Source organism: Cucurbita maxima, unplaced genomic scaffold (assembly GCF_002738345.1).
Source record: "Cucurbita maxima cultivar Rimu unplaced genomic scaffold, Cmax_1.0 Cma_Scf00028, whole genome shotgun sequence".
Lineage (NCBI taxonomy): Eukaryota > Viridiplantae > Streptophyta > Magnoliopsida > Cucurbitales > Cucurbitaceae > Cucurbita > Cucurbita maxima.
The window spans coordinates 2,151,785-2,178,901 of record NW_019272044.1 but is presented as its reverse complement, the minus strand read 5'-3'; the positions used below and the strand labels follow the sequence as shown (position 1 = coordinate 2,178,901).

The window sequence follows — 27,117 nt, the reverse complement described above, 5'->3', positions numbered from 1 at the left end:
GTGTTTTGTTCGAGGGGAGGTGTTGGATGATGAAAGTCCCACATCGGCTAATTTAGGAAATGATCATGGGTTTATAACTGAGAAATACTAACTACATTGGTACGAGACCTTTTGGGGAAGCCTAAATCAAAGCCATGAGAGCTTATGCTCAAAGTAGATAATATCATACTATTGTAGAGAGTCGTATTCCTCTAACAAGGTTGACAATGCTAGCATACTCAAAATTTTGGTTCATAAAAACTCATAATAGATAAATTAAAAAAAAAATAATAATAAAAAAAATATATAAAAATTTCCGAACTGAAATTGATAACGGATTTGTTCGTCTCCATCTTCTCCAAAGAGAATAAAAATGCAGTCACTGCCATGATTCCCTCTCTTTATCTCTAATTTTCTCCCATTTCTCCACTTCAGAAGCTTCCAATTCCTTCATCAATGGCCACCAAGATTCTTCCTCAGGTACGGTACTTCCTGCTATCGTCTTTTTTGTAATCTTTCAGTATTCCCTTTCTAATCTTCTATCGCATTAACCTCATATCTTTTGTTTCAAGGCCGTGATTTCTGTTCCAAGAACCCCCAATCAATGTGCGCCGAGAAGATTAGGGTTTTGTTCCGCAATTTCTGCTACTCGGCTTTCGTTTTCTACTCTTTCCTCGAGTTCAATCGGCTGCCATTTTCACCATACTGTTTCGGCGCCGATGAAACGGGCGTTTGTTGTGAGAGCTGAGGCGGATTCCGAAGCAGAGTCGGCGAGCGATGAGGAAAATGTGGATAAAACCGTTGGAGAAGCTCCTCAAGGTGTAGTAGAAGCAGTAGCGGAGTCTGATGGCCAGCCTGAGGCGGAGAAGCCGCCGAGAAAGCCTCGAGTTAAGCTTGGAGATGTATTGGGGGTAATTATTCTATCCACTCCTCTTCATTAATGAACACAAACTTTGTTGTAGGTTAGAAATCACGACCCTCTACAATAGTACGATATTGTCCACTTTGAATATAAGCACTAGTGGCTTTGCTTTGAACTTCCCAAAAGACCGCATACCAATGAAAATGTATTAATCAATGTGGGACTCCCTCTCAACAATCTTCCTTTCAGATAAAGTACACTACAGAGCCTCCCTTTAAGCCTATGAAGCCTTCGAATAACCTCTCCTTAATCAAAGTTGGACTCCATCTCTAAGGTCCTCGAACAAAGTACACTCTTTGTTCGACACCTGTGTCACTTTTGACTATACTTTTGAGGTTTATAACTTCTTTGTTCGACATTTGAGAATTCTATTAACATGACTAAGTTAAGAGCATGACCTTGATACCATGTTAGGAATCACGACCCTCCACAATGGTATGATATTGTCCATTTTGAGCATAAGCTTTCATGACTTTGTTTTCGATTTTCCCAAAATGCCTCATACCTAAATTAACCAACGTGGAACTCCCTTCCAACAATCTTCGACACTAAATTTAGGAACACAATTTTTCTTGCAAACCAGAAGTATAATTCTGTACTGATTCTTTTGAATTATATTCAATTCTTCCGAACGTTTGAATTGTTAAATCAACTGCTGAAGAATTGAAGTGTGATCCTGCGGTTCATAGAAACTCATTACAGTATTGTGTTGTATAAGATTTCAGCTATAGTTGGTGAAATTTCACAATATAGGAATTGTCTCATCTACTAGTTAGAGGGTATCATAATTTGAATTTGGTTTTAGTTTTGTTGATCTTTAAACTTCTGGGTAGATACTTAATAAGCGAGCAGTTGAAGCGTCGGAGAAGGCGAGGCCGATTCCAGACATTAGAACCGGTGACATTGTGGAAGTTAAACTGGTAAATTTTGTTCTTAATCTTTGTAGTCTAAACTCATATGAAAGTGCAAGGTTTTTTTATACTGTTTTTGATAAAAATGTTACTACTACTACTACAGGAAGTTCCAGAAAATAGGCGTAGGCTTTCTGTTTATAGAGGAATTGTCATGTCAAAACAAAATGCTGGCATCCACACTACGATTAGAATTCGCAAAATTATTGCTGGTGTGGGCGTGGAGATTGTTTTTCCGCTGTAAGTATTGAGTTCATCTTGATTTCTTTCTGGAATCTAATATATGCTGTCTGTAGAATATGATTGTGCTCCATTTCAATCTCACTTGCTGATGAACTCATTAAGCACACGGAAGGTGTAACAACCTAAGCCCACCGCTAGCAGATATTGTCTACTTTGGCCCGTTACGTATCGCTGTCAGTCTCACGGTTTTATAACGTGCCTCTTAGGAAGAGGTTTTCACACCCTTGTAAGAAATGTTTTTTTCCCCCTCTCCAACCCATGTAAGATCTCACAATCTACTCCTTGGAGGCCCAAAATCCTTGCTGATACACTGCTCGGTGTCTGACTCTGATACCATTTGTAACATCCCAAGCCTATCGCTAGCAGATATTGTCTGCTTTGGTCCGTTACGTATCGCCGTCAGCCTCACGGTCTTAAAACGTGTCTCTTAGGGAGAGGTTTCCACATCCTTATAAGAAATGTTTTGTTCCCCTCTCCAACCGATGTGGGGTCTCACAATCCACCTCCTTGGGGGACTAACGTCCTCACTGACACATCGTCTGATGTCTAGCTCTGATACCATTTGTAACAGCCCAGACTCAACACTAGCATATATTGTCTGCTTTGGCCCGTTACGTATAACTATCAGCTTCACAGTTTTAACGCGTCTCTTAGGGAGAGGTTTCCACACCCTTATAAGGAATGCTTTGTTCCTCTCTCCAAATTTTTTAAAAAGGAGTGAATAAACTATCTGGATTTGGATGACCTTAGAACACTTTTGGTTTCAGAATCTGTTTATTTGAACATAAAATTGATTGTTCTCCAGAACAATCTCACATGCTGATTCAGTTATAAAGCAATACTACCCGGGGTTTGGATGAGTTGAGGAAACTCGAACCTTGTTACAGATTTTGGTCTTAAATTCCTCTTTTCATAATAGTAAAGCCCTCCACCAAACCAACCAAAAATAAGAAGGAAGAAGTACCAAATCCATCAAAATTAGATGAAACCAAAACATGGGCCAATGCTTTGACAGGCTCCTCTTGGCTTGCTGACAAGGTTGTTATCAAAACTTAATGAACTGATAAATATCCGATGCGCTATACTCTAAGCAACGACATACTCGTGCCTGAAGTTCTTGTCGATCGTTAGATACCGGATTGATTTTTCATTTCCTGCTTGGTTACTTCTGTGGGATTTGACCTCATGATAACATTCTACTGCAGGTACTCACCAAACATCAAAGGGATAAAAGTGGTGAGCCACAGGAAGGTGAGGAGGGCAAGATTATATTATTTGAGAGACAAACTTCCAAGACTCTCTACTTTCAAGTGAAACACCCCAATGGATTGACCATCAACGTTATGTTTCTTGTTATAATTCAAAATTTCATGTTTTCTTTTTCTTAGATTTGCACATTATTCTTCTGTATATCGTCATTAATTATATATATGAGCAGCAGGGGTTTCATGAAAGGTACTGTCCTGGATTCACATTCTTGCACATGTCCCCAAGCTTCTTTACCATTACTGATCCCATTACTTGGCTTCTTCTCAGTTGTTTTTCCTCATCTTTAACTTTAAGTTTATGAAGTTGGGCATCTTGAGATCTTTCGGCTTTGAACGAATTAGCCATGGTTCTGCCCCTAATCTTTGGGGACGAGAAGGTTGTTGAGGGGTTTATAAGTAAGGAATACATTTCCATTGATATGAGGTCTTTTGAGGAAACCAAAAGCAAAACCATGAGAGTCTATGCTCAAAGTGGACAATATCATATAAAGGTTTGGTCTTGCATTCTTTAGACAAACGTCTTTACTTCTAACTTTTCCTTTTATGATATGTTTTTTACGTCCTTTGTAGATTACGTGCATCTTTCGTGGAACTATGGCAAGTCAAAGCTTTTACTTCCTTCATCTTCGAGGAAAATTGGCGCGATCGACACGATCAAAGGTCAGTTTCTATTTATCTTTGTGTTGTTGTTTTTAGAGAGCCAACTCTGATCCAACATCACTATAACTACTATGATCCTATTTCTTTGGTCTTTATTTGGAACGAGCAGTTACAAATTTCAGAATAACTTAAGGAAAAGAAGTTTTAGAGCAAATTACTTTTGATGATTAAGATTAAGAGTAAAGAAAAACTCGTTTCTAATCACATTATTCGAATTACTCCACAAAATAGTTTGATCCCAGGAACAACCTCACTGAATGTCTATTAACCTTGAAAATAAACTTTAGAGTATCCTATGGTCAATTGAAAGGTTCTAACTCTCCTGTCATAATGATCACTAACTAACTCTAACTTAAATCCTTAAAAATAATATTTTAAAATTTAAAAATACAATGAATCCTCCTTAAATCCAGACACTACATACAATCTAGATGATTAGGACACTTTATTTCACATCAGCCTGCTTATTTCAACCATATATGAGATAAGAAGTTGATAATTACTACCTTGACACAATCGCACTTTTAAAAGCAGCGGACTAGCAATTGTGCGGCACTTACTTTCCAACGACAAGTGAGCTAAGCCAATTTGTTCTTGCGTCGCCTACGGCCAAGCGACGTATGATCGAGCCTCTAGCCTCGGTTTTGAAAGAAGGTTCTAGAAAACGAGGGTAGAGAGAGATTTTAGAAAGATAGATTTTTGAAAGAGACGTTATATAAGCAAGCAAGAGAGAGATAACAACGGCTTAGCATATATAACCTTGGGTAGGGGGATAATACATAGATTCTTTTAAAATAATCCCTTCTTGTTTTTAAGTTGACCCGAGTAGATCTAAGTTCAATCGCCCAAATCCATTTATCTTACCTCTCTTAACAAGTTTTACTAAACACACTTAAAATTAGTAATTTTTCTCTAATGCAAACACTTCTCTATAAAAACAATGAGATTAGAGGATATAATTATAAATAGCCTAAAGATTAGGGACCAAATTATATAATTAGCAAAAAGAAAAAAAAAAAGCTTTTGTGTATTTTGAAAAAGCCTTTCATGAAAAAGAAAAGGCATTAAAAAAAAAAGGACCCTTTTGAAGAGGGAAACCAGCAAAGCTTGCTCCTTTCAATAACTACATTAATCATTATAGTACATAGTTTAGAACTATGAATAATTAATTATATATTAAAGTAAATTATTGTATAAACTTTATATTTACTTTAAGATAAGGTGTCGAACTTTAATTTAGTGACATGCATGCGTCAAACAATCTTTAATTTAAAGAATATATAGTTTATGAAAGTTGCAATCCTATGATGAATTTTGTGCAAAGTGTTCGTTGACAGATAAAATAATAATTTAATGTTTAGTTTAAATTTTTTCTTAATGGGAAAGAATTCCTCACACAGATCCATCGCTAGCAGATATTGTCGGAAAATGTTTCCACTCCCTATTCTCTTCCCCAACCAATGTGGGAGGTCAATTGGATGTGGGACCCCACCAAATCCACCCCTTTGGGGCTAGCGATAAGACTGGTCTTCTTTAGGTTTTCCTTTTCGGGTTTCCCTCAAGGCTTTAAAACTCGTATGCTAAAGGAAGGTTTCTACTCCCTTGGTGTTTTGTTCTCCTCCCCAACCAACCTGGGACATCACAAAGTTGATGCTACATATCTTTTCTTTTTATATTTTTTTATACATTACACGTTGATGTCTATGAATTAGTTTCAAGAAAGCGGCCGTCACGTTAGAAACCTCGATTTTTTATGTAGTTGCAATAAATTTCCTTTTTTCATCGAGATTGTGTTGGTGTTCAGCGTCAGTACCTGATTGAGAGTAGCCAAAGGGAATATCCGACTAGTGGCGTAAGTTGGCAAAGTGACGTTAGTCATCCTTAGCTGTAGATCGTAATGATATCATCTACGTCTGTACCGTTACTCATGGAGTAGATCTCACATCCAACCAAGTCTTTAACTAGGGAACAAGAGAATTCCCACTTCCGACTTTCATGAATAATTTTAAAAAAACTCAAAACTTCCTCAAACTTTTAAAACCGATATATTATTTTTAATAATTTAATTCTTTAATATTCATACTCGAACCCTCCATTTTACAACCATTTATATTTAAACTTTATTATATAATAATCGGTTATATTTTCATATTTATAATGACGGTTCATGCTATAACAAATCTCATATAATATAAATTAAAATTTAATAATAATTTTTATGATGAGAATTATATTATTATAATTGTGAAGTGTTGTTACCATTTTAAAAATAAAATTATAAATAAGGAATAAATGTAAAAATTAATTAATTTTTTAAAAAAAGAAATAAAAAAAAAGAGAGATGACACGTCAACATTCAAATTCAATCAAGTGCCACACGGTGGGTCCCTTTCACAGTCTGGTCGACGAAAATCCCCCGTCCTTTTGAACCCAATACGTTAACTCTCCCATTCTCTCTGCCCACGTGTCCCACTTTCTCTCTCCTCTCTTTCTCTCTCTAGTTTCAGTGAAGCTCTGCGGTAGCCATCGGAGAGGTTGCCGATCAAGCTTTCGTTTATGCTCCTTTTTCGCTCTCTATTTGGTCATTTTTCACTCTCTCTCTCTCTCTTCACTGATCCTGGTTTTCTGCCTAAATTTTCGAATCCCCCTTTGGTTTTTTCCGATTGAATTTGGACCGAGCAATCCGTACTCTTCCCCCTCCCTTCGCTTCACCACTCTCTCTCTCTCTCTATCTCTATCTTGTTCATATCGTGAACTCTCTCTCTCCTATCCTTCTATTTCCTTCTCTCTGTTTTGGGGCACTGGCATTCCGGGATTTTTGGATTTTGGAATCCTTTTTGTTCTGTTTGTGGGTTGTTTTTTAATGCTTGGCTCGTGGAGTTGAACTCTGTAACTGGTTCGAATTTTGTTTTTGTTTTTTGTTTTTTGTTTTTTGATCTGGATTTGTGCCGTCATGAGTGCTGGAAGTGGGAATCGCTTAATCTCCATTCAACCGGATGAGCTCAAGTTTCAGAGTATGTAATTTTGCTTCCATGTTTATCGTATCTTGTTCTTTTTATGCACGTATGCTTGAATTTTCTCTGGTTTTTCGTTTAATTCTTGCATTGATTTTGCTCATTCTCGTCATGGAAGTAGAAAAACGAAATTATTAGTTGAGTTTTGTGATAGTTCTTGAGGATTATAGTATGGATTTATGTGGAGAGAGGGAGAAATGAGCTGAGAAACTCCCAATTCTGTGATGATTTCATACTAGGAAAGTTTTTTGGAACCTACCTAATTTCCTTGCATTGAGTGTTGAGATAATCATATGAGGGAAAGAGACTCCTAGCTGCAAGGTGTTTTCAGGGAGGTGGAGGCCTTTTCTATGAGAGGCATAGGCCTATTGTGAACGAAAAATTGGTCTAAGCCCTGATGCTAACGTTTGTATGTCGACTTGAGGCGAGTATCCATAAGGATTTTAATTGATTATTGGGTAGCATTATCATATTTTTGATGAAAATTTTGGAGATTGTTGATTGAATCTAAGTTAAGATTGGATGTAATTATTGTTTGTTGGGCTGTCCACCTAAACCTGAGGCGGTTATAGATGCAACAAAACTTCACAAGAAGATATCTTGAGAAATCTATGAAGATCGGTGTTTTACCATCTACCACAAATTTCATGTTGGCCTAAGTACTCATACTGGAAATTACGATCAAGGATTACTCTATCAACCATCAGCTACTTTAGAGATCATCTTTCTTGAAACTTTTTTTTTTTTTTTTTTTTTTGATAAATGGAATAGTTATAACACTAAAAAGTTTATACATTGTTTCTCATTTTAATCCCAAAGGCCTTTCAGTATTATCCATGGCTTCCCTCAATCCATGGAATCTATTAAGAAACAGAATGTTCATTCAATGGTTTTGTTTGTTCTTGAGTAAAGTTTTGTATATATTCTTTTATGTTGACCTCTCATTTGCGTTTTGAACTTATGAATGGGGCCTATATCATCAGTTGAGTTGGAAAAGCAGAGTTTTTGTGATCTTAAAGTTGCAAACAACACAGAACATCATGTTGCCTTTAAGGTAATAGTTTTGAGTATTTTAAGAAAGCATATATATTTGACATTGAATATCTATTTTGTAAAGAATTTTGCTAACTTCATATTTATTTCTTTATAATAGGTCAAGACGACCTCACCGAAGAAGTACTTTGTGCGTCCCAACACTGGTGTCGTACAGCCTTGGGATTCTTGCATCATAAGAGGTCGTAATCATTATCTAAGAATTTGATGTTTATGCTTTGTTCTCCCTTATTTGTTTGTGTTTCGAGCTTCAAAGAAAGATAAATGGGTTTTTTGTATCACATTATTTGTTCGTATTTCTTGCATCATAAGAGGTCGTAATCGTTATCTAAGCATTTTATGTTTATGCTTTGTTCTCCCTTATTTGTTCGTGTTTCGAGCTTCAAAGAAAGATAAATGGGTTTTTTGTACCACATTATTTGTTCGTGTTTCTTGCATCATAAGAGGTCGTAATTGTTATCTAAGCATTTTATGTTTATTCTTTGTTCTCCCTTATTTGTTCGTGTTTCGAGCTTCAAAGAAAGATAAGCGGGTTTTTTTTACCACATTATCTGTTCGTGTTTCTTGCATCATAATAGGTCGTGATCGTTATCTAAGCATTTTATGTTTATGCTTTTTTCTCCCTTATTTGTTCGTGTTTCAAGCTTCAAAGAAAGATAAGCGCGTTTTTTATACCACATTATTTGTTCATGTTTCCTTTGCACCAGCATAGGTTAAGTGCTACTGGCAGCTAATCTAAATATTATATGCATCGAAGTTTATGTCGCTTGATTCTTCTCGGTTTATCTTTTTCTGTTAAACTAAAATCGAGTTGCTGCTGGATCCACAGTGACTCTCCAAGCTCAGCGAGAGTATCCTGCAGATATGCAATGCAGAGATAAGTTCCTCTTACAAAGTACAATAGTCCCACCAAATACTGATGTAGATGAGCTTCCTGCTGATGCTGTAAGAATTTCGACTTGTGGCTTAGTATGATTGAACATACCATTTCATTCTAAAAAGCTCCATTCGAACCTTTATTTTCTTGTTTCCAGTTCAACAAGGACAGTGGAAGGGCGATCGAGGAATGCAAGCTTAAGGTTATCTATATTTCTTCAACATCATCTCTGGGGAATTCAGAAGATGAAAAGAACTCATCTCAAAGCTCCACTGTGAGTGCTGAAATTCTCCTTATTGTTCCCTGCAATTTGAAATATCAAATTTCAACTTTTGTTTTGAGATCCCACGTCGGTTGGAGGAGAACGAAATAGTCTTTATAAGGGTGTGGAAACCTCTCCCTAGTAGACGCGTTTTAAAAACCTTGAAGGAAAGTCCAAGAGGTAAAGCCCAAAGAGGACAATACTTGTAACGTCCCAAATCCACCGCTAGCAGATATTGTCCTCTTTGGACTTTTTCTTTCGGTCTTCCCCTCAAGGCTCTAAAATGCGTCTGCTAGGGGAGGGTTTCCACACCCTTATAAATGGTGGTTTGTTCTCCTTTCCAACCAATGTGGGACATCACAATATCTGCTAGCGGTGGGCTTGGACTATTACATTTGTTATGCACATTCATAAGCTGTTTGCTCTACTGATTCTTTGTGGTTAAGTGGAGGATTCATAAAAAGTTTAAGATATGCTTAAGGCCTCATTTGACGACATAGACCTTTATTGCTCGTAAATTTTAAACACGCTGATTGTTGTTCTGTTTCCCTATCTCATATACCATTGGCGCGAACACGAGCAGGCTTTACAACGTCTGAAGGAAGATAGAGACATGGCTATAAGGCAAACCCATCAATTACAACAGGAACTGGTGAGTTACATCTCTCTCTATTATACTTCTTTGCTGCTGTAAGACTTCTGTAATAACCAAGAGTTGTTAAACTTGTTCAATGCATAGTTCATATAACAATGAGTTGAACTTGATGATCACTGGGTAGTTTTTAAGACCTAACAAATAATTACAAAAAGAGGTTATCGTCTTGAGAGAAACATAGGACCTACCAATGGACCAAACAATACTCAGATCCCTCCCCGTTTCTCTAAATACTCTATCGTCCTCTCTCCCTGATGACCACACAAAAAACACACCCCTTCATACCTCCAGAACCTCCCCTTCTCCCTAAATAATAGCCGGAGAAGCCTCCCCTTCTCCCTAAATGATAGATGGAGAAGGAAACTGTGAGATCCCACATCGGTTGGAGAGGAGAACGAAGCATTCTTTAGAAGGGTGTGGAAAACTCTCCTTAGCAGATCCGTTTTAAAAACCTTGAGGGGAATCCCGAAAGGGCAAGCCTGAAAGGGAAAGCCCCAAGAGAACAAAGAGGACAATGTAACTCCTTTGAATAATATAATCTAGGTCCTCCTCCACCCTCCAACATAGATTCCCCCATAAGCTAGAACGTGGATGACATGCCATTTCATATTGCCTTGAGAAGAACTGCCATCATTCATTTGACATTCATGTTTATGTTCAATATTTATTTGGTTCTTAGTTCCAATGGTTACCTATGCAATATGGATCTGTTAGTTTTTTGTTTCTTCTTCATATAATTACTAGATTTTCCCACAAAGCTAGAACATGGAGGGGTTCATTAAAGTCATTATGTTCTTAGCATTGACCTTTTAGTAGCTAATCATTACCCCCTCCCAAACATAGATGACAACTCAATACTTTATACAAATCATTACTCTCAAATAGGACATGATGAAGAGAAGAAAATATCGAAAAGGCGATCCTGGGTTCTCGTTTACTTTCGCAATCTTCGTGGGCATTGTCGGGATCATTGCAGGGTTCCTCTTGAATTTCACATTATCTTCACCATCTACAGAATGACTTGGACCATGTTTCAGATCCTGAGCAGACAGACAACTTTTCTTGTCAATTTCATTGTATAATTTCTACTTCCCAATTTTTGTACATTAAGAAACGCTGCAAATTTGTGGTCTTGATATGTTAATTTTCCAAATTGTTGATGATTTTTTGTGCCAATGAACTGTGAATGTTGCTGGCGATCTCTTCTGAGTCCTTCAAAACTGAAGCTCAGAAGCTAAGTTTTAGCTCATCTTTTATATATAACTCAATTCTGTGATTTCATATTTTTTTTTTTTAAATGTAATTTGTGTATGTGAAATTATTAATATTTATTGAAGAAACACCTAATAACATGTTATTTTATACACCACCTAACAACCATTAAAAAAATTAAGCAATTTCTTGGTTCAGCCACTTTTATATATATATATAAACTTGTTCAATGGTCACTTAAATCATCTTTAGGGTTGTTTTTTCTCATAAACGTTGGTTACATTTCTTTATGTTATTAACTGATTTATGGATGAGTGCTCTTGGAGTAGTTGGTCTGGCCCTAAATCTAGGTATTCGTGCACTTGAATGATGGTTCAAGATCAGCCTCATGAAAACCTTATATTCCCTAAGGAGGTTCTAGCCTATAGAAACGCTCTTTAATGGAACTTTAGCTTCGGCTGGTCGTGACCAAGAAACTATCGATTTCGCTTGGTGTGTCGGAAATGCCCAACTTATCAATTCATCCGGTAGAGGGCTCATGTAGCCATGCTGGATTAATAGCATATATATATATATAATTATTTATTATTATTATTATTATTATTTTGAAAAAAAAAAAAAGGCCTTTGAATAATTTCCAAAAATGGGTCATTTTAATTAATAAAATTGGGAGGATAAGTGGGTGAGGTGGGATGCAAAAAGGGCCAAAAAGCAAATATTTAGAAAGAAGGGACAATCACATGGCAATGAGTTATTAGGTTTTAAATTAGGCTTTTTTTTTTTTTTTTGGCCAACCAACCACTTCTATTGCTTATGCTTTGAACCTAATAATAAAGATTGTGACTCATCAGCCCACCTCCTTCTCATGTAAAACCTTTCCATTCTATTTTAAAAATATAATTTCTAACCACTTTTACGAGTCGTTAAATATTCTCTCGTGCAATAACATTGTTTGTATTTTTGTAGAAAAGAAAGACTACTGTCACGCCGACTATCAAATGAAACCTATATAAAGCTTGAGTAAATTAAGGGTACTTGAAAATGAACTAAGACCATATCCGAACAATACTGGTACTGAAAGTAGAACGGTTGAGAAATGCTTAAAAGAACTGAAGTTAGTATCTATGCCAACAAGGTACACTGAAAAGTTAAAGGTATTTGAATGAACTAAGACTATATTCGAACGAGACTGATTCTGAAGATAGAACGGTTAAGAAATGCTTAAAAGAACTGAAGTTAGTATCTATGCCAACAAGGTGCACCGAAAAGTTAAGGGTATTTGAATGAACTAAGACCATGTTCGAACGAGACTGATTCTGAAGATAGAACGGTTAAGAAATGCTTAAAAGAACTGAAGTTAGTATCTATGCCAACAAGGTGCACCGAAAAGTTAAGGGTATTTGAATGAACTAAGACCATATTTGAACGAGACTGATTTTGAAGATTGAACGGTTAAGAAAGGCTTAAAGGAACTGAAGTTACTATTTATGCCAACAAGGTGCATTGAAAAGTTAAGGGTATTTGAATGAACTAAGACCATATCCGAATGAGACTAATTTTGAAGATAGAACGGTTGAGAAATGCTTAAAAAAATTGAAGTTAGTATCTATGTCAACAAGGTGCACCAAAAATTTAAGGGTATTTGAATGAACTAAGACCATATCCAACCGAGACTGATTTTGAAGATAAAACCGTTGAGAAGTTACTATCTATACCAACAAGGTGCACTTTCCTTTTCTGTGACTCATTTCACTTGAAGTAATTATATGTTAGGTGACCTCCTAAGAAGTTTCCAGTAAACATATGAGTGACAACAAAATACGTTAAAAGAACTCGTTCTAATACCAAACCCATATGCAAGAGAACGCATTGATAGTATAAATATAAATTATTGAAATTATCGAATATTGTTCGTGTAGACTATTTGTCAGGTTATAACAACGTTTTCTTTAGAATCGTATGATATTTGGGTATCTTAAATTAATTATGAATTCCTCTCCCATCTATTTATGTGTTCTCATGTAATCTAATGAAAATTTGGTAGATTAGATGTTGATTTTTGTTAGTGCTACCTTTTTCTCTCTTTTGACAATCATCTTTAGAGCCTCCTTATGGTTGAAGTGTCATTTCCACTCACCTTTTTGACTTGAGGATCCTTTGCTTATCTTTTTCTTTGTCATCTTCATTTCCCGAATTACCGAGAAGGAAGGTGCACCTTGTTGGTATAGATAGTAACTTTCATTTTCTTTAAATTAAAGTCGTCACTACATGCATGACGTGTCTAATATGTGCCGAAAATCTTTGGAACGTTTTGCAAATAAACGTTGTCATTGACCCTTTAGAGTCCTGTCATAGTTGCATCATAACACAGGGGTACGACCTAGTGCTAGCCAACTATGATACATATATGGGCTAGCCATAAATGACTCTTAGTCAAATCTCAGGACAATTGACAACCCTCTAGAGTCCCAACATAGTATCATAATACATTGTGTGTGAGAACTCTTTTCTTATAAGAGTGTAGAAACCTCTCCCTAGTACGCCTTTTAAAATTGTGAGACTGACAGTGATATGTAACGAGCCAAAGCGGACAATATCTACTAGCGGTGAACTATGACTATTACAAATGGTATAAGAGTTAGACATCGAACAGTGTGCCAACGATGACGTTGGACACCCAAGGAGGGTGGATTGTGAGATCCCACATCAGTTGGAAAGGAGAACAAAATATTCCTTATAAGGATGTGGAAATCTCTCCCTAATAGACATGTCATAAAATCGTGAGACTGACGACGATACGTAACGGGTCAAAGCGAATAATATCTGTTAACGATGGACTTGGGCTGTTATATTGACATAAGGGAATGACCTAGAGCAAATACCAACTAAAATATATGTGTGGACTAGCCAAATGACCCTCAATGGAATCTAGGGTCGATTAACGACATACTAGAATCCTAACATGGTATCATCATAATCATAGGCTTCTACTCGTGACATACAATATGGCAGGAAACAACGGATTGGTACCATAAGAAATTAGGGATTATAGTTAGTCTCGTGTCGTGTAATAATATCATTTTCATAATCAATATATAGATTAGAACTTTAATGAAATCTAAGTCGTACATGAAGTTGATCGTATTATATTTTGAATCATTCACGATCCGCTTTATAGCTTAAGGCATAGGAAAAACGTTAGGTCTTGAATCATTGACTAGGGATGAGGATTTAGAATTCAAATTTGGCACCTGATGGCTCCATCATTGCCCATATACCAACACAAGTTCTCAATATATTTTGTCCTTACTCACATACATTATAGGAAAATTCTCAATAGATCACTCAACACAGAATTGTTCTAAACAAAACACATTTAACTCTGGAGTTTCTATCGTCGAGCCACCAAAAAATAAAATACACTTTGCTGGTATAGGTAGTAACTTTTAATTTTTAAGCGTTTCTTAGTCGTATTATTCTCAAGATCGCTCTCATTCGAATGTGATCTCGATTAATTCATGTACCTCTCTTTTATTCAAGTATGAGACGAGAATATTACAAAATTGATTATCTAATATAGTATCATAAAAAAAATCATGTCTTTTATTTATTTATTTATTTATTAAAGTGGTATTTATCTCAAAACATATTTTAAAAATAAGAAATATTTTTTAACATATTTTTTAATACAAATTTTTGGACCATCCTAAAATCAAAATAAAAACAATTAAGAAAAAGTCAAAAAGAACAAAAAGTTAAAGACAAAACCAAAGCTATGGGATAAAATCTAATTGTAAAATAAAATTAATTAATTAATTTTTTAAATACTCTTAAAATAAATAAATAAATGTTTTAAAGTGTTTAAATTTATTAATAAATCGAAAATAGTTTATTTCAAAATTACCCTTAAATTTTCAGGAAAGTTACTATTCGAATTTCATGAACACTTTTTTAATCTGATTTTAATAATTTAAAAAGAAATATCTTTAAATTTTTTTAAAAAAATTAAAAAAAATATTCCCAACCATTGATTTTCATTCATATTTTGTTGATAAAACTTTTTATTTTATTTTATATGGTTTATTTTTAATTTTTACCAATGGAATATCGTAGAGTTTAATTAGATAAAATATTAATGGTAAGAATATTTTAAAATTTTTAAAGTGAAAAAAAAAATATATTATTTAAAATTTGAAAATTTAAGATTATTTTTAGACAAAATAGGATATTTTTATTATTTTAGCATTTTTTAAAAATTAATCTTTATTAATTTATAATTTTAATAATAATTTTGATAAAAATTAGTAAAAGACTAAATTAATTTTTTTTTAAAAGTAGAAAAAAAAAATTCCAGGATAGGTTTAAGTGTAATTTTATAAATTTGTGGTTGACATTTCAACACAATCCACTTAAAAAAATCATTTTACACGTGGCAATCAGTCATTTTATTTGATTTTTTTAATGGAATAATCTTATCTTCATTTTATCAACGGTTAGAAATTCTCGCATATTATTATTTATTTTATAATCGATAAAAATAGAAAAAATTAATGGAAAATTTGCTTAAGAAACATTATTTTTATTTCAAGTAAATAAAGTATTAAACAAGTGATGTGTTACATCAATTTTATTATTATATGATTGTGATTCTAGCAATATTAATCATTTTTATTTTTATTTTTAAAATAGGATGTTTAGAAATAGAAATGAATTTAGGGAAATTATCAGTAATTTAATTTTTTTTTTTTTGTAACTGTTCAAGCTGATAGCTAGTTGATATTGTCTTTTTTAGACTTTTCCATTGGAGCTTGCTCTCAAGATTTTTAAAACTCATTTCGTAGGGAGAAATTTCCCGACCACCCTTGTAAACAATATTTCATTCTCTCTCCAATCCATGTGAGATCTCATAAACCACCATTTTTGGGGCCCAACGTTATGGCATATTACCTAGTGTCCACCCATTCCGGAGCCTAGGGTCTTCACTAGCAAACGGTGTTCACACGCCTTTAGGACCCCACATATGATGGGTGACCTCCTAGGTTCATTATTCTTAAATTAAAATGAATATTTTGAAAGTACAAAACGCCAAAATGAATTGAAGTTAAACGTAATTTAATGTGTCTAATTATAAAGATAATAACGTAAATTAAATATAGAAAAAAATTATTGAAGATAAAAAAAAGAATAAAATAAATACGGAAAGAGAAAATAATATTACTTTGTCATGATTGATGACTATTTATAGGGCCCAATTTAATACTTAATTGCGAAAAAAGAAAATAACAATTAGTTTCAGCCGTCCGATTTGAATATGATGTGGATGTGGACAAGGGTTAGTTTTCATTATTGTGATGAGCTAACTAATCCAACGGCTCAAACGCCACCTGTTTTGTTGACTTTTTTTTAAAATTTTTTTAATTTTTTATGGGTGGGCAGATCTGAAAAAAATAAATTAAGAAATTAAGAAATTAAAATTTAAAAATTATAATAAAATAAATAAATAAACGTCAAACTCATGTATTCCCACCTTAATAGACAAAATAATTGGTTGTTTTTATCACAAAATATTTTCCATTAAAAAATGTTTTTTTTTTTAATTTAAATGAGAGATTTAATGGAATTTTAGAATAATTGTTATTTTTATTTATTTTAATTAATCTAAATTATTGTTTTCCATCCATTTAGAATTGGACAATTCTCTAATTTTTTACCCCTAATTGGAACCATATTATTTCTTTAATTGTTAATTTAAATTCCAATTATTTTATTTATTTAGAAAATTTTAAAAAAATAAAACTATATAATTGAGAAGGGTAGTATGGTCGTTTAACCCTTTGTTTTGGGTACGGGTGATTTTGGATTCTAGATTCAAAATCAAGTCTCACATATCCATCAGCTCCCGAACCACATCCCAGTGGAAAAAATATATTCTTATACCATTTGTAATAGGATTCAAATAAAAATTAAAATTCTATATTCAAATATTGATATGAATTTTGGTCAAAGTTGTAAACATAATTTTGTAGACAATGAGAAAATACACGGGACTGAAACACAAAACCAATGAGTTATCAAAGGCAGTCAGTTGCTACCCACTATCATTCACTGCTGATATTCTCAATACGATTAAGTGGAGAAAAAGAAAAATATTAGTAAAAAATATAATTATTTTCAATTCAAATTCGAGTATTAAGAGACAAAATTGGAGAATTTTAGGGATTAAAATCTAATTAATATAAGAGTTGAAACAAATTAAAGAAATATTTTGACATTCCAAATATTAATTATTTTTTATTTTTAATTCAAACCAACATTTTTCATGAAATTAGCACATATATTAAATAATTCCATAAAAAAAATAATAAATTACTTAAAAACAATTTAGGGTTTAAAAATCTTCTTCAATCAACGGTGATAGATGAGGCTGTAACTTGGATTTGGTAAACGGCGGGTGACATTAATTTGATTCCGCTTTTTATTTAATCCATTAAAAAAAATAATTAATGTTTTTTATTGAAATAAAAAAAAATATGACAAAGCCATGAACCCAATTTAGTTGCTACATTACTTCAAGTATTCCAATTTAATATAATCAACGTGATTTACAAAAATAAAAAATTTGAACGAGAATGAGGGGTGTTTGTATAATTTGAAAACTCGACCAACCTGGACTAACCAACTATGTTGGGTTACTGAGCCTACTGCTGCTCCAATCGACGTGGGATCTTGCAAACCATTCCTTTCGGGCCAGCATCTTCGCTGACACTTGTTTCTCTCTCAAATCAAGGTGAGATCTCACCGTTACATTTTTTTTTTCTTTAAATTCAGGGCCGGTTCTCATGTTTACATTTTTTTATCGAATCAACCCAACTAGTCTCGTTACAACTCTAATATAATTTATTACAAAAATTAAGAATTTTAACGTATGTAATTGTGAATATTTGATTTTTGAGTTTTATAAGATTTAAGTTATTAATATAATATGTATCGGGAATAAGTATATAACCCGACAACTCAACTCAACCTAACCGTTTTTTGGTTGGATTAGATTAGTAACTTTATTCAAATTGATCGGGTGAACAACCCGAAATTGATTCAATTTTTTCAATTTTTTTAATCGAGTTGGAAATTTTTGTGGGTGTATTAGAAAAAATAAATAGAAAGACTACATAAATATATAAATAGTAAAAAAAAAACATATACGAAAATAATAATAATAATAATATTCCTCCCCACCTCACTACATTATAAGCTTTAAAAAATTTGATTTTTTTAAAATTAAATATTATTATTTTAAAAATAATAATGAGTGTAAAAAAAAAATAATAATAATAATAAAATGAGATGTTTTCAATAACCCACCCAAATTAAATGAGGAGGAAGATTGAACTTTTCCTTCACAAACAATACAACAAAGAAGAGGTCTTACACACCCACATCTCTCCCACCATTTCACCTTCCCTTTGCCTTTCCTTTTCTTTTTCCACACCCATTTCCTCAGATTCCTGCACTTCCCTTTCCCCTTTCACTGGATTGTACAGATTCCCCATTAATAACCCTTCTTAATCTCTTCATTTCTCAATTTCTGATGATTTTTGGGTCTTTTTCTCTCTGAATTCCCCTTTTTTTTCTTCAGTTTTCATCTCTTTTTGAGGTTTTTGAGACTTTTTTAGGCAAAACTCTTCTGGGTCTCCAAGAAATTGCTTGTTTCTGCAGTTTTCCTTTCTGGGTTCTTCCTTTTCTTTGCAGAAAAGGGTTCTGTGCTCAGTAGCTTGAAAAACCAATCATATTTTTGTGAATAATTTTGTTTTTTACCTTTGTAATTTGCTTTATCTACTTGAGGGGAAATTTTTTAAAGGAACAGAAGGTCATGGGCAAACAAGGGCCTTGCTATCACTGTGGAGTTACAAGTGAGTTCTTGTTTCTCCAGTTTGGGTTTTATTGAAACTGGGTTCTGATAATATTGTTTGTTTTATATGTAATTTGGTTGTGGAAGGAACACAACCATGAATGAATTCAAAAGAAGCTCCTATATGTGAAACTTTTCAATATAATTCTCTCATTTTGATATCTAAAATAGTTCAAAGTTTAGGTGTCCAGTGATATTTGATGATTTTTCCCCTCTCCAACCAGCTTGTATGATGTCCTGTTCGTGTTCTAGCCTGTCATAGCTGCAAGTTCTTCCAAATTTAATGGACAATATATTGAGTATCAATTTCAGTTCCATAATCATCCCATTTCGGTCGAGGTGTTAATAAACCCGAATTCGAAGTTTGACACTATGTTGTGTTTGTGTTAATTCCCCAATGGCATCAAAGGAAACTATGTTCTAGTGAAGCCTACATTGTATCATCCCCTTGTAAAGCTGACATGTTTTGGTTCTGAATTAGTGTCAAGATTTGTGGTTGAATTGCTATCAGCTGTCTCTGCTCGGTGTCTCCCATGGCTATCCCTTTCGTTGTCATGATTAATCGGTGTTTCGATTTGAAAGTACAGATAAAAGCTTATCTTAGCTTAGCTTAGCCCTTTTAAGTATTCACTTCGAAACACGAATTAACTTCGATGCCTTTGTATCATTGATAGGCTGTCGAGCTCTAAATATGCACCCCTACCCTACTGGATTTATAATTCATTCACAATCCCAAAGTGTGGAGATCATTGTTATATTGCTGATAGCCGCTAGCGAGGATTCTTCCCATAAGTTTCAGATGCGTGAAAGCATCAAGGTTGCTCGTATAGAGAGTTGAAATTTGGCCTATGAGAGTTGGCGATGGCCGTTCTTGCAGAAGTTTGAGCACATTGATGGATATCTTGTTTAGTTGAAGTATATTTGCTGCTAGAGCTTGTTTCGATTTTATAGTTGCTAGTTCTTATCAGGCTTGCCGAACTTTTCGAGGTTAGAGAGTGAAGTGGCAATGAAGACGACAAAGAGGACGGATTGACTGAGTTTTTTCTTTCATCAAGTTGTTCTTGACGATCAAAATACGAACACGAGGATATTTTCATTGGCTTGGAAACAAACGAGTTTTGCAGAAGGACATGAATAACAAGTTTTGATTCTATGTATTCCACTTAAGAGTTTCAGTCGAAAGTTGCGTCGTCTTCATTGGAGTCATTAACTTTTGGCTTCTTTATGCCTAATTTAACCTGGTCTAAGCTCACTGTTAAGAACCACGAATCTTCACAATGGTATGATATTGTCCACTCTGAGCATAGGCTCTCATGGCTTTGCTTTTGGTTTTCCCAAAAGGTGTCACCAATGAAGATGTATTCATTACTTATAAACCCATGGTCATCCACTTAATTAGCTAATTTGGGACTCACTCCCAACAATCCTCAACAATCCTCTTCTCGAACAAAGTACACCATAGAGCCTCCCCAGAGGCCTATGTAGCCCTCGAACAACCTCCCCTTAATCGAGACTCAACTCCTTTTCTCTAGAGCACTCGAATAAACTACACCCTTTGTTCGATACTTGAGTCACTTTTGACTACACCTTCGAGGTTAACAACTTCTTTGTTCGACACTTGAAGATTCAACCCCGAAAGGCCTCATTCTAATGGAGATGTATTCATTACTTATAAACCCATAATCATCCGCTTTATTAGCCAATTTGGGGCTCCCTTCCAACAATCCTCAACATACGCATCAAAGTTTAGTTTCATTGACTCAATCGAGCTGTGATTTATTTGAGAGGTTTGAATTATGTCGTTGTAATGGCCGGACGCCTTTTCCATGTTTTCGAGCTTCTCATAGACCGTTCTTTCTGACATAGAACTTATTATTGATGACAAATTTTTTATGCCATAGCACAATCATTTCTTCTCCATTGGTTTTATAGATTTTCTTCGAACCCGACAGTGTCTCCTTGAGTGTAGCTTGTACAATTTGTTTAATAATTTCCCTATTGGCTTTGTTGCATTTGTTATTTCTTTGATAGTAGATCCTAAAGGCAAGAATTGAAACAGGCACACCACTCTGGCGTAATGGACCTCCTGATAAGCCTGTATTGTGCAATGCCTGTGGATCTCGATGGAGGACGAAGGGAAATCTTACAAACTATACCCCTCTTCACGCTCGGGCGGATCCTGATGAGTGTGAGGATAAAAGGGTCTCTAAGTGGAAGAACTTGTCAATGTGTAAGAACAAAGAAGTGAAACTGCTTAAAAGAAAACAGTATCAAGATAATGGAGTTGTGGTTGGGGTTATCCCTGATCATGCTCAGAGCTTCCACAAGACAGTCGATGAAGATACGAGTTATAGATCAAGTTCGGGATCGGCCATATCAAACTCGGAGAGTTGTCAACAATTTGGTAGTGCAGATGCAAGTGATCTGACAGGTTGGTCGAATCAAATGGTTCATGCACTGTTTTTGTTCTTGTTTGAAACTAAACTTGATGGAAGCTTCTGATTGGATGAGATGAGACATGTTTAATTATTGTTCATGCAAAGAGAGTTTGTGTGTTCGCCGAAGTCAGGATAGAACAGCTAGAAAGATCAAATGGTTGACCCGTGTATTCGACGGTCGTTAATAAGTCCAATTATCTAAGGCATTGAATTCTTTCCTCGGAGTTGGAACTTATACCTTCCCTTTTTTATTATGAATAATGCTATTACTCCAATAAATTATGATAGAATTGTCGTATTTGTGGGGTGCTTCATGTGTTCGTTTTAATTTGGTACACGTGAGATCCCATATCAGTTGGAGAGGGGAAAAAAACATTCCTTATAAGGGCGTGAAAACCTCTCCCTGGTAGACGCGTATTAAAACCGTGAGGCTGACGACGATACATAACAGGTCAAAGTAGACAATATTTGCTAGCGGTTGGTTTGGGCAGTTATAAATGGTATCAGAGCCAGACACCAGTCGGTGTGCCAGCGAGAACGCTGGGCCCCAAGGGGGGTGGATTGTGAGATCCCATATCGGTTGGAGAGAGGAACAAAACATTCCTTGTAAGGGTGTGGAAACTTCTCCCTAAACTGTGAGGCTGATGACGATATGTAACGGGTCAAAGCGGACAATATCTATTAGTAGGAAATTAATCTATACAACATTTAAATCTGTTTATTTCTATCTTTTCTCCAGGCCCCTCACAGTCAACAGCGTGGGAGACGGTAGTGCCCTCGAGAAAGAGGACCTGTGTTGGTCGTTCGAAGTCTACTGCAGTTGAGAAACTCACTCAAGATCTATACACGATTTTACGTGAACAGCAGTCTTACTTCTCTGGATCTTCCGAGGAAGATTTGCTTTTTGATAGCGAAACTCCGATGGTCTCTGTAGAGATAGGACATGGAAGCGTTCTCATGAGGCATCCAAGTTTGATTGCCCGAGAAGAGGAGTCGGAAGCAAGCTCGATTTCAGTTGATAATAAACAGTTCACTCTAAATGAGGTTTATTCGGAACCCTCCATCCTTCCTGTACATTATGAAGCTGACAACAAGGTTGTAAATTTTTCCACTCTTGGAATTGGGAGAAAGCACTCTAATGGACAAGGGTTCTTGCAGGAACAAGTTAAAAGGTAAACTTCGAACCAAACTGAATTCAAATCTTTTCGTTCAGCATCGACTTGTTTATCACGTGAAAAATAGTTCGTATTGACTGCATAGATTGGAATTTAAACTCGGGTTGATCCTGAATATAGTTCATAAGAGCTTCTGATATGTGTATGTGCTTGCACGTGTGTTATCTTAGCCATGGTCTGCCTGGTAGTGGCAGCCATTTCAATCACTGTTAAACCTTGTTTACTTGTTATATGATACGAATTAATCACGACGATATTGACTTTAGAGGAGAAACGTTTCCTGCTTGTAATCACAGGGACAGGCCTCAATCAGAAAAAACGCAAGCACTTGGAAACCATAACTCGCTGCTCTGTAATATAGATCTAATGGTAGGTTGTATTTTTATGGACTTGTTGAAATATGAACCATCCACGTCATAATTCCGGCCCATGTTTCGTGTAGGACATTCTCAATTTCAGGGAGTTTACGAAGCAATTGACGAGCGAAGATCAGCAAGAATTAATGAAGTATCTTCCATCTGTTGATACTGAAGAGCTTCCCGACAGGTTAATCTTCTTCCATGTTGATTCAGCAGACTGATTTATCGAAAGCTTACCGTTTTTGTTCGTTAATGCAGCTTGAATAGCATGTTTGAAAGCCCTGAATTCAAGGAGAATTTGAATTCTTTTAAGCAGCTGCTCACTGAAGGAGTGTTTGATTTATCCTTTCCGGGTGCGAAAAGAGAAGACTGCAGGAGTTTGAGTAGGCTCGTGTTGTGGGATTTGTCGAAATCGAAATGGGTGGAACGGTATCATTTACTCAAGGTAAGATCTTATGAGGGAGTCCCACGTTGGCTAATTTAGAGAATGATCCTCAGGTCTGAGGTCTTTTGGGGAAGAACCCAAAGTAAAGCCATGAGAGCTTATGCTCAAAGTTGACAATATCGTACCATTGTGAAGAGTCGTGATTCCTAACATGGTATAGAGCCATGCCTTTAACTTAGTAATGTCAATAGAATTCTTAAATGTCGAACAAAGAAGTTGTGAGCCTCGAAGGTGTAGTCAAAAGTGACTCAAGTGTCGAACAAAGGGTGTACTTTGTTCGAGGACTCCAGAGAAGGAGTCAAGCCTCGATGAAGGGAAGGCTCTATAGTGTAAACCATATAGTGTAAACTATGAGAGTTTATGCTCAAAGTAGACAATATCATACCATTGTGGAGATCTGTGATTCCTAACGGATGAATTTGGTGTGAAGAGTGATTATATATAGTGACTAAACTTTTCTATGGGCTGCAGACATGTAGCAGTGGAGTGGCTGTTCAAGGTTTTGCTGCTGCATCAAGTGGCTTTATGAATGGAAAGAGAGTGCTTGATGGCCAAAACAAAAAGCTTTCAGGTTGGTAAATATTTTGCTTGTGGTCTCCTCATTAGTATCAAACTCATGCTTTAGATATCATAATAGAGTCTTGTGTCTATCTAAATCTCTAGAGTTGCTGCCGCTTGCAAACTGCATGCATTTCTTAATTTCATTTCAATTACGTTATGGTTATGGTTGGTCGATCAGCTCATTTTTGAGAAAATATCTTCAGCAGACCAAGATAAGTAGACTGTGAGATCCTACATCGGTTGGGAAGGAGAAAGAAGCAACTTTGATAAGGGTGTAGAAACCTCTCCATATCATACGCATTTAAAAAACCTTGAGGGGAAGCCCGACAGGGAAATCCCATAGAGGACAATATCTGCTAGCGGTGGACTTGGGCCATTACTAATGGTATCAGAGCTGGACACTGGGCGATGTGCCAGCGAGGAGGCTAAGCTTCGAAGGGGGGTAGACACGAGGCGGTGTGCCAACAAGGATGTTTGGCCTGGAAAGGGGGTGGATTGAGGGATCCCACGTCGATTGAAGAGAGGAACAAGTGTCAGCGAGGACACTGGGCCCTAAAGGGGGTGGACTGTGAGATCCCACATCGGTTGAGGAGGAGAACTATGCATCCTTTATAAGGGTGTGGAAACCTCTTCCTAACATACGCGTTTTAAAAACTTTAAGGAGAAACCCGAAAGGAAAAGCTCAAAGAGGATAATATCTGCTAGCGGTAGACTTAAGCTGTTATAAGACAATTTTTTAAATCGTGATCTCCCTATAATCTTTTGAATATTTGCAAATCTTTAGAGTTCAGGATAGAGCCGTGGTATCGGAGAAACATGAACACGTTATTTAGCGACTCTTCATCTTATTGATCTCAAAGTAAACAACTTTAATCAATTGATCTTTTGAATGTCTGCAAAACCTATATTACTTTTTTTTGGAGCTAATTTAGAAACATGTTCATCTCTAGAAACCAGGACTGCAATGAAGAGTCCCAAAAGGGGGACGACAAAGACGATCGTGGAAAGCAAGGAACTCGTCGACAGCGACGGTTCTTGCTTCAGTCCAAGAAGTTTATTTGCTTTGCCTTCTGATGGAGGTTCCTTCACACTGGAATCTCTCCATTTCGATGAGGATAGTTCAGACCAGGATCTCCTATTGGATGTGAGGTCGAACAACTCCTTTCCTCAAGCCGAGCTCCTTCATCCGTCCCTGAGTTTCGGTACTCCACAGGCAAGCAATAGTAGTAGCTCGGTAAATCTTCGACTTATGCATCATTGACAATTTCGAAGAAGCACCATAGTTTCGTAACTTAAAAAAGTATTAACTTTTCTCGTGCTTGTTGAAATTGGAAATGAAAATCGTCTCGATGTGGGTCATGGTTGATTTCTCTTCTTTACCCTTTCAACCGCCCTTATAAACTCAAAACTATAAGGGGAAGGGGGGATTTGGGTAGGCTTTTTTGTAAATGCTACCACTGGTAATATATAGCTCCCATCTCAGAAGTTATAAAGTTCAGATTTTTGTACATGGGTAATATATTTTTTACTTGCACAATAATGTTCTATAACTCTTTTTACCGTGGTAAATCAAATATTTTCTTTGTTGAAATATGGAAACATTTTTGGGATGATAATTGATACCTAATTTATACAGTAAAGGTATGTGCAGATAATAGGAAATAACATTCAAAAGGAAAATTACAGATGAAGATTAAGAGAAAATTCATGGTTATTTCTAGCTCAGATGCTCAATCGGACAGTAAGTAACCCAACCAAGAGGAGGTTAAGAAGATACCAAGCCCAAGACTGTAGTAAGCGCTTGCAATTGAGCCCAGGTAAGTTTTCAAAGTTACTTAACTCTGAGTATTAGACAATTTGCTTATAAAACAAATATTTTCGATCAAAACGTTGTTGTAATACTCTAAGCCCACCATTAGTAGATATTGTCTTCTTTAGACTTTCTTTTTGGACTTTCTCTCAAGGTTCATTAGTAGATATTGTCTTCTTTAGACTTTCTTTTTGGACTTTCTCTCAAGGTTTTAAAAGGTGTTGGGGTTGGTAGGGTTGGAGGGCTGCATAAAAGTTCAAGCAATAATGTCCAGCATGAGATGAGACGAGACGAGAAACTGCATAAAAGATTCAAGCAATAATGTCCAGCCTGAGTAATGTAGGGGTTGGCTTAGTGGTTAAAAAGGGCTAGGTAAGTAATAAAGGGACTAGAAGGAATGGAGGTAGAATGAGTGCTCCATCAAGTTAAGGAGTTCATTGGTTTTGAAGCCATTGCACAAAAACCTTTGTAGTTGTTCAAAACTTGGCATCACAATATGACAAGCCTGCAAACTAGTATAATAAACTAGACAAACAGCACAAACCACACAAGGCATGTTCATCATCACTTCACAAGCCACTAATGGCAAATCCATACATTTACAAAAGTGAAAGAGGCAAAAGGATTTTCCTTGTTCTTTTTCCAAAACAAAGCAATGGAGAATGATCATCTCAAAAAATCAATACACCATATGTATATTCCAAACGATTTTCCCAATTCCCATAAACAGTAATCTCTTGATCATGATGGGTTTGATAGATTAATTACCAATGGCTTGCTGGAAGAAGTCATCCCCAGCTCCTGATCATTTCCAGTGTTGTTTATTCTACATACTCTCCTCTTTCCTCTCACAGCACCTGCTCAGTATTCCGGCGGCCACCACTCCGGCCGGGGAAGTGTCATTCCACGGCGCTGGACGATGTCCAAAATGCTGAGATTTGACAAAGCCTCATCATTGAATTCATTTTCCCTGTCTTGTTCTCCTGCGAGAATCTTCAAGATTTCCAAAAGAGTGACCTCCATAGGATGATCTTCAGAGGTGTTGGACCTCTCCCCAGATGCATCTTTTTTCACTCCTCTGAGTGAAGGTGGTAGCACCCGAGACGAGGATCGGTGAGCGTTTGCAATTTCTTCTTGGAGATTGCTCTGCTTATCAGATTGAGAGTTCTTCACACTTTCCTTCTCTGTAGATTCCTCTTTGGAATTGCAGTGATTTTCGCCATTCTCGCCATTGGAAACTTCTCCGTCATTCATTCCATTTAACTCACATTTTCCACCGAAGTCCTCGTTGTTATCTACAGAACTAACTTTTGATCCTCCACCGGAATTCGTGGAATCAACCGGAAATTTATCTACAAAAATTC

The 27,117-nt window shown here is 35.8% G+C and overlaps 3 protein-coding genes across 3 annotated transcripts; all 3 read left to right on the top strand.

Annotated features, from left to right (window-relative positions):
- The first annotated feature begins 325 nt into the window (after nucleotides 1-325).
- On the top strand, nucleotides 326-3,590 carry LOC111465106 (50S ribosomal protein L19-1, chloroplastic-like). The gene is made up of 5 exons (XM_023109404.1): nucleotides 326-459; nucleotides 552-890; nucleotides 1,735-1,821; nucleotides 1,919-2,052; nucleotides 3,261-3,590. The coding sequence occupies exons 1-5, from the start codon at nucleotides 436-438 to the stop codon at nucleotides 3,367-3,369; spliced, it is 693 nt and encodes a 230-aa protein (XP_022965172.1). The 5' UTR covers nucleotides 326-435; the 3' UTR covers nucleotides 3,370-3,590.
- A 2,836-nt stretch (nucleotides 3,591-6,426) lies between these two features.
- LOC111465113 (vesicle-associated protein 2-1-like) lies at nucleotides 6,427-11,120 on the top strand. Its single transcript, XM_023109411.1, has 7 exons — nucleotides 6,427-6,997; nucleotides 7,981-8,051; nucleotides 8,151-8,232; nucleotides 8,880-8,995; nucleotides 9,085-9,201; nucleotides 9,773-9,841; nucleotides 10,730-11,120. Exons 1-7 carry the CDS (start codon nucleotides 6,937-6,939, stop codon nucleotides 10,862-10,864), a joined length of 651 nt encoding a protein of 216 aa, XP_022965179.1. The 5' UTR covers nucleotides 6,427-6,936; the 3' UTR covers nucleotides 10,865-11,120.
- A 7,326-nt stretch (nucleotides 11,121-18,446) lies between these two features.
- Nucleotides 18,447-25,460, top strand: LOC111500287 (GATA transcription factor 26-like). The gene is made up of 8 exons (XM_023152011.1): nucleotides 18,447-18,966; nucleotides 21,025-21,396; nucleotides 22,143-22,575; nucleotides 22,875-22,947; nucleotides 23,021-23,124; nucleotides 23,196-23,382; nucleotides 23,854-23,953; nucleotides 24,894-25,460. Exons 1-8 carry the CDS (start codon nucleotides 18,927-18,929, stop codon nucleotides 25,202-25,204), a joined length of 1,620 nt encoding a protein of 539 aa, XP_023007779.1. The 5' UTR covers nucleotides 18,447-18,926; the 3' UTR covers nucleotides 25,205-25,460.
- The last annotated feature ends 1,657 nt before the right edge of the window (nucleotides 25,461-27,117 follow it).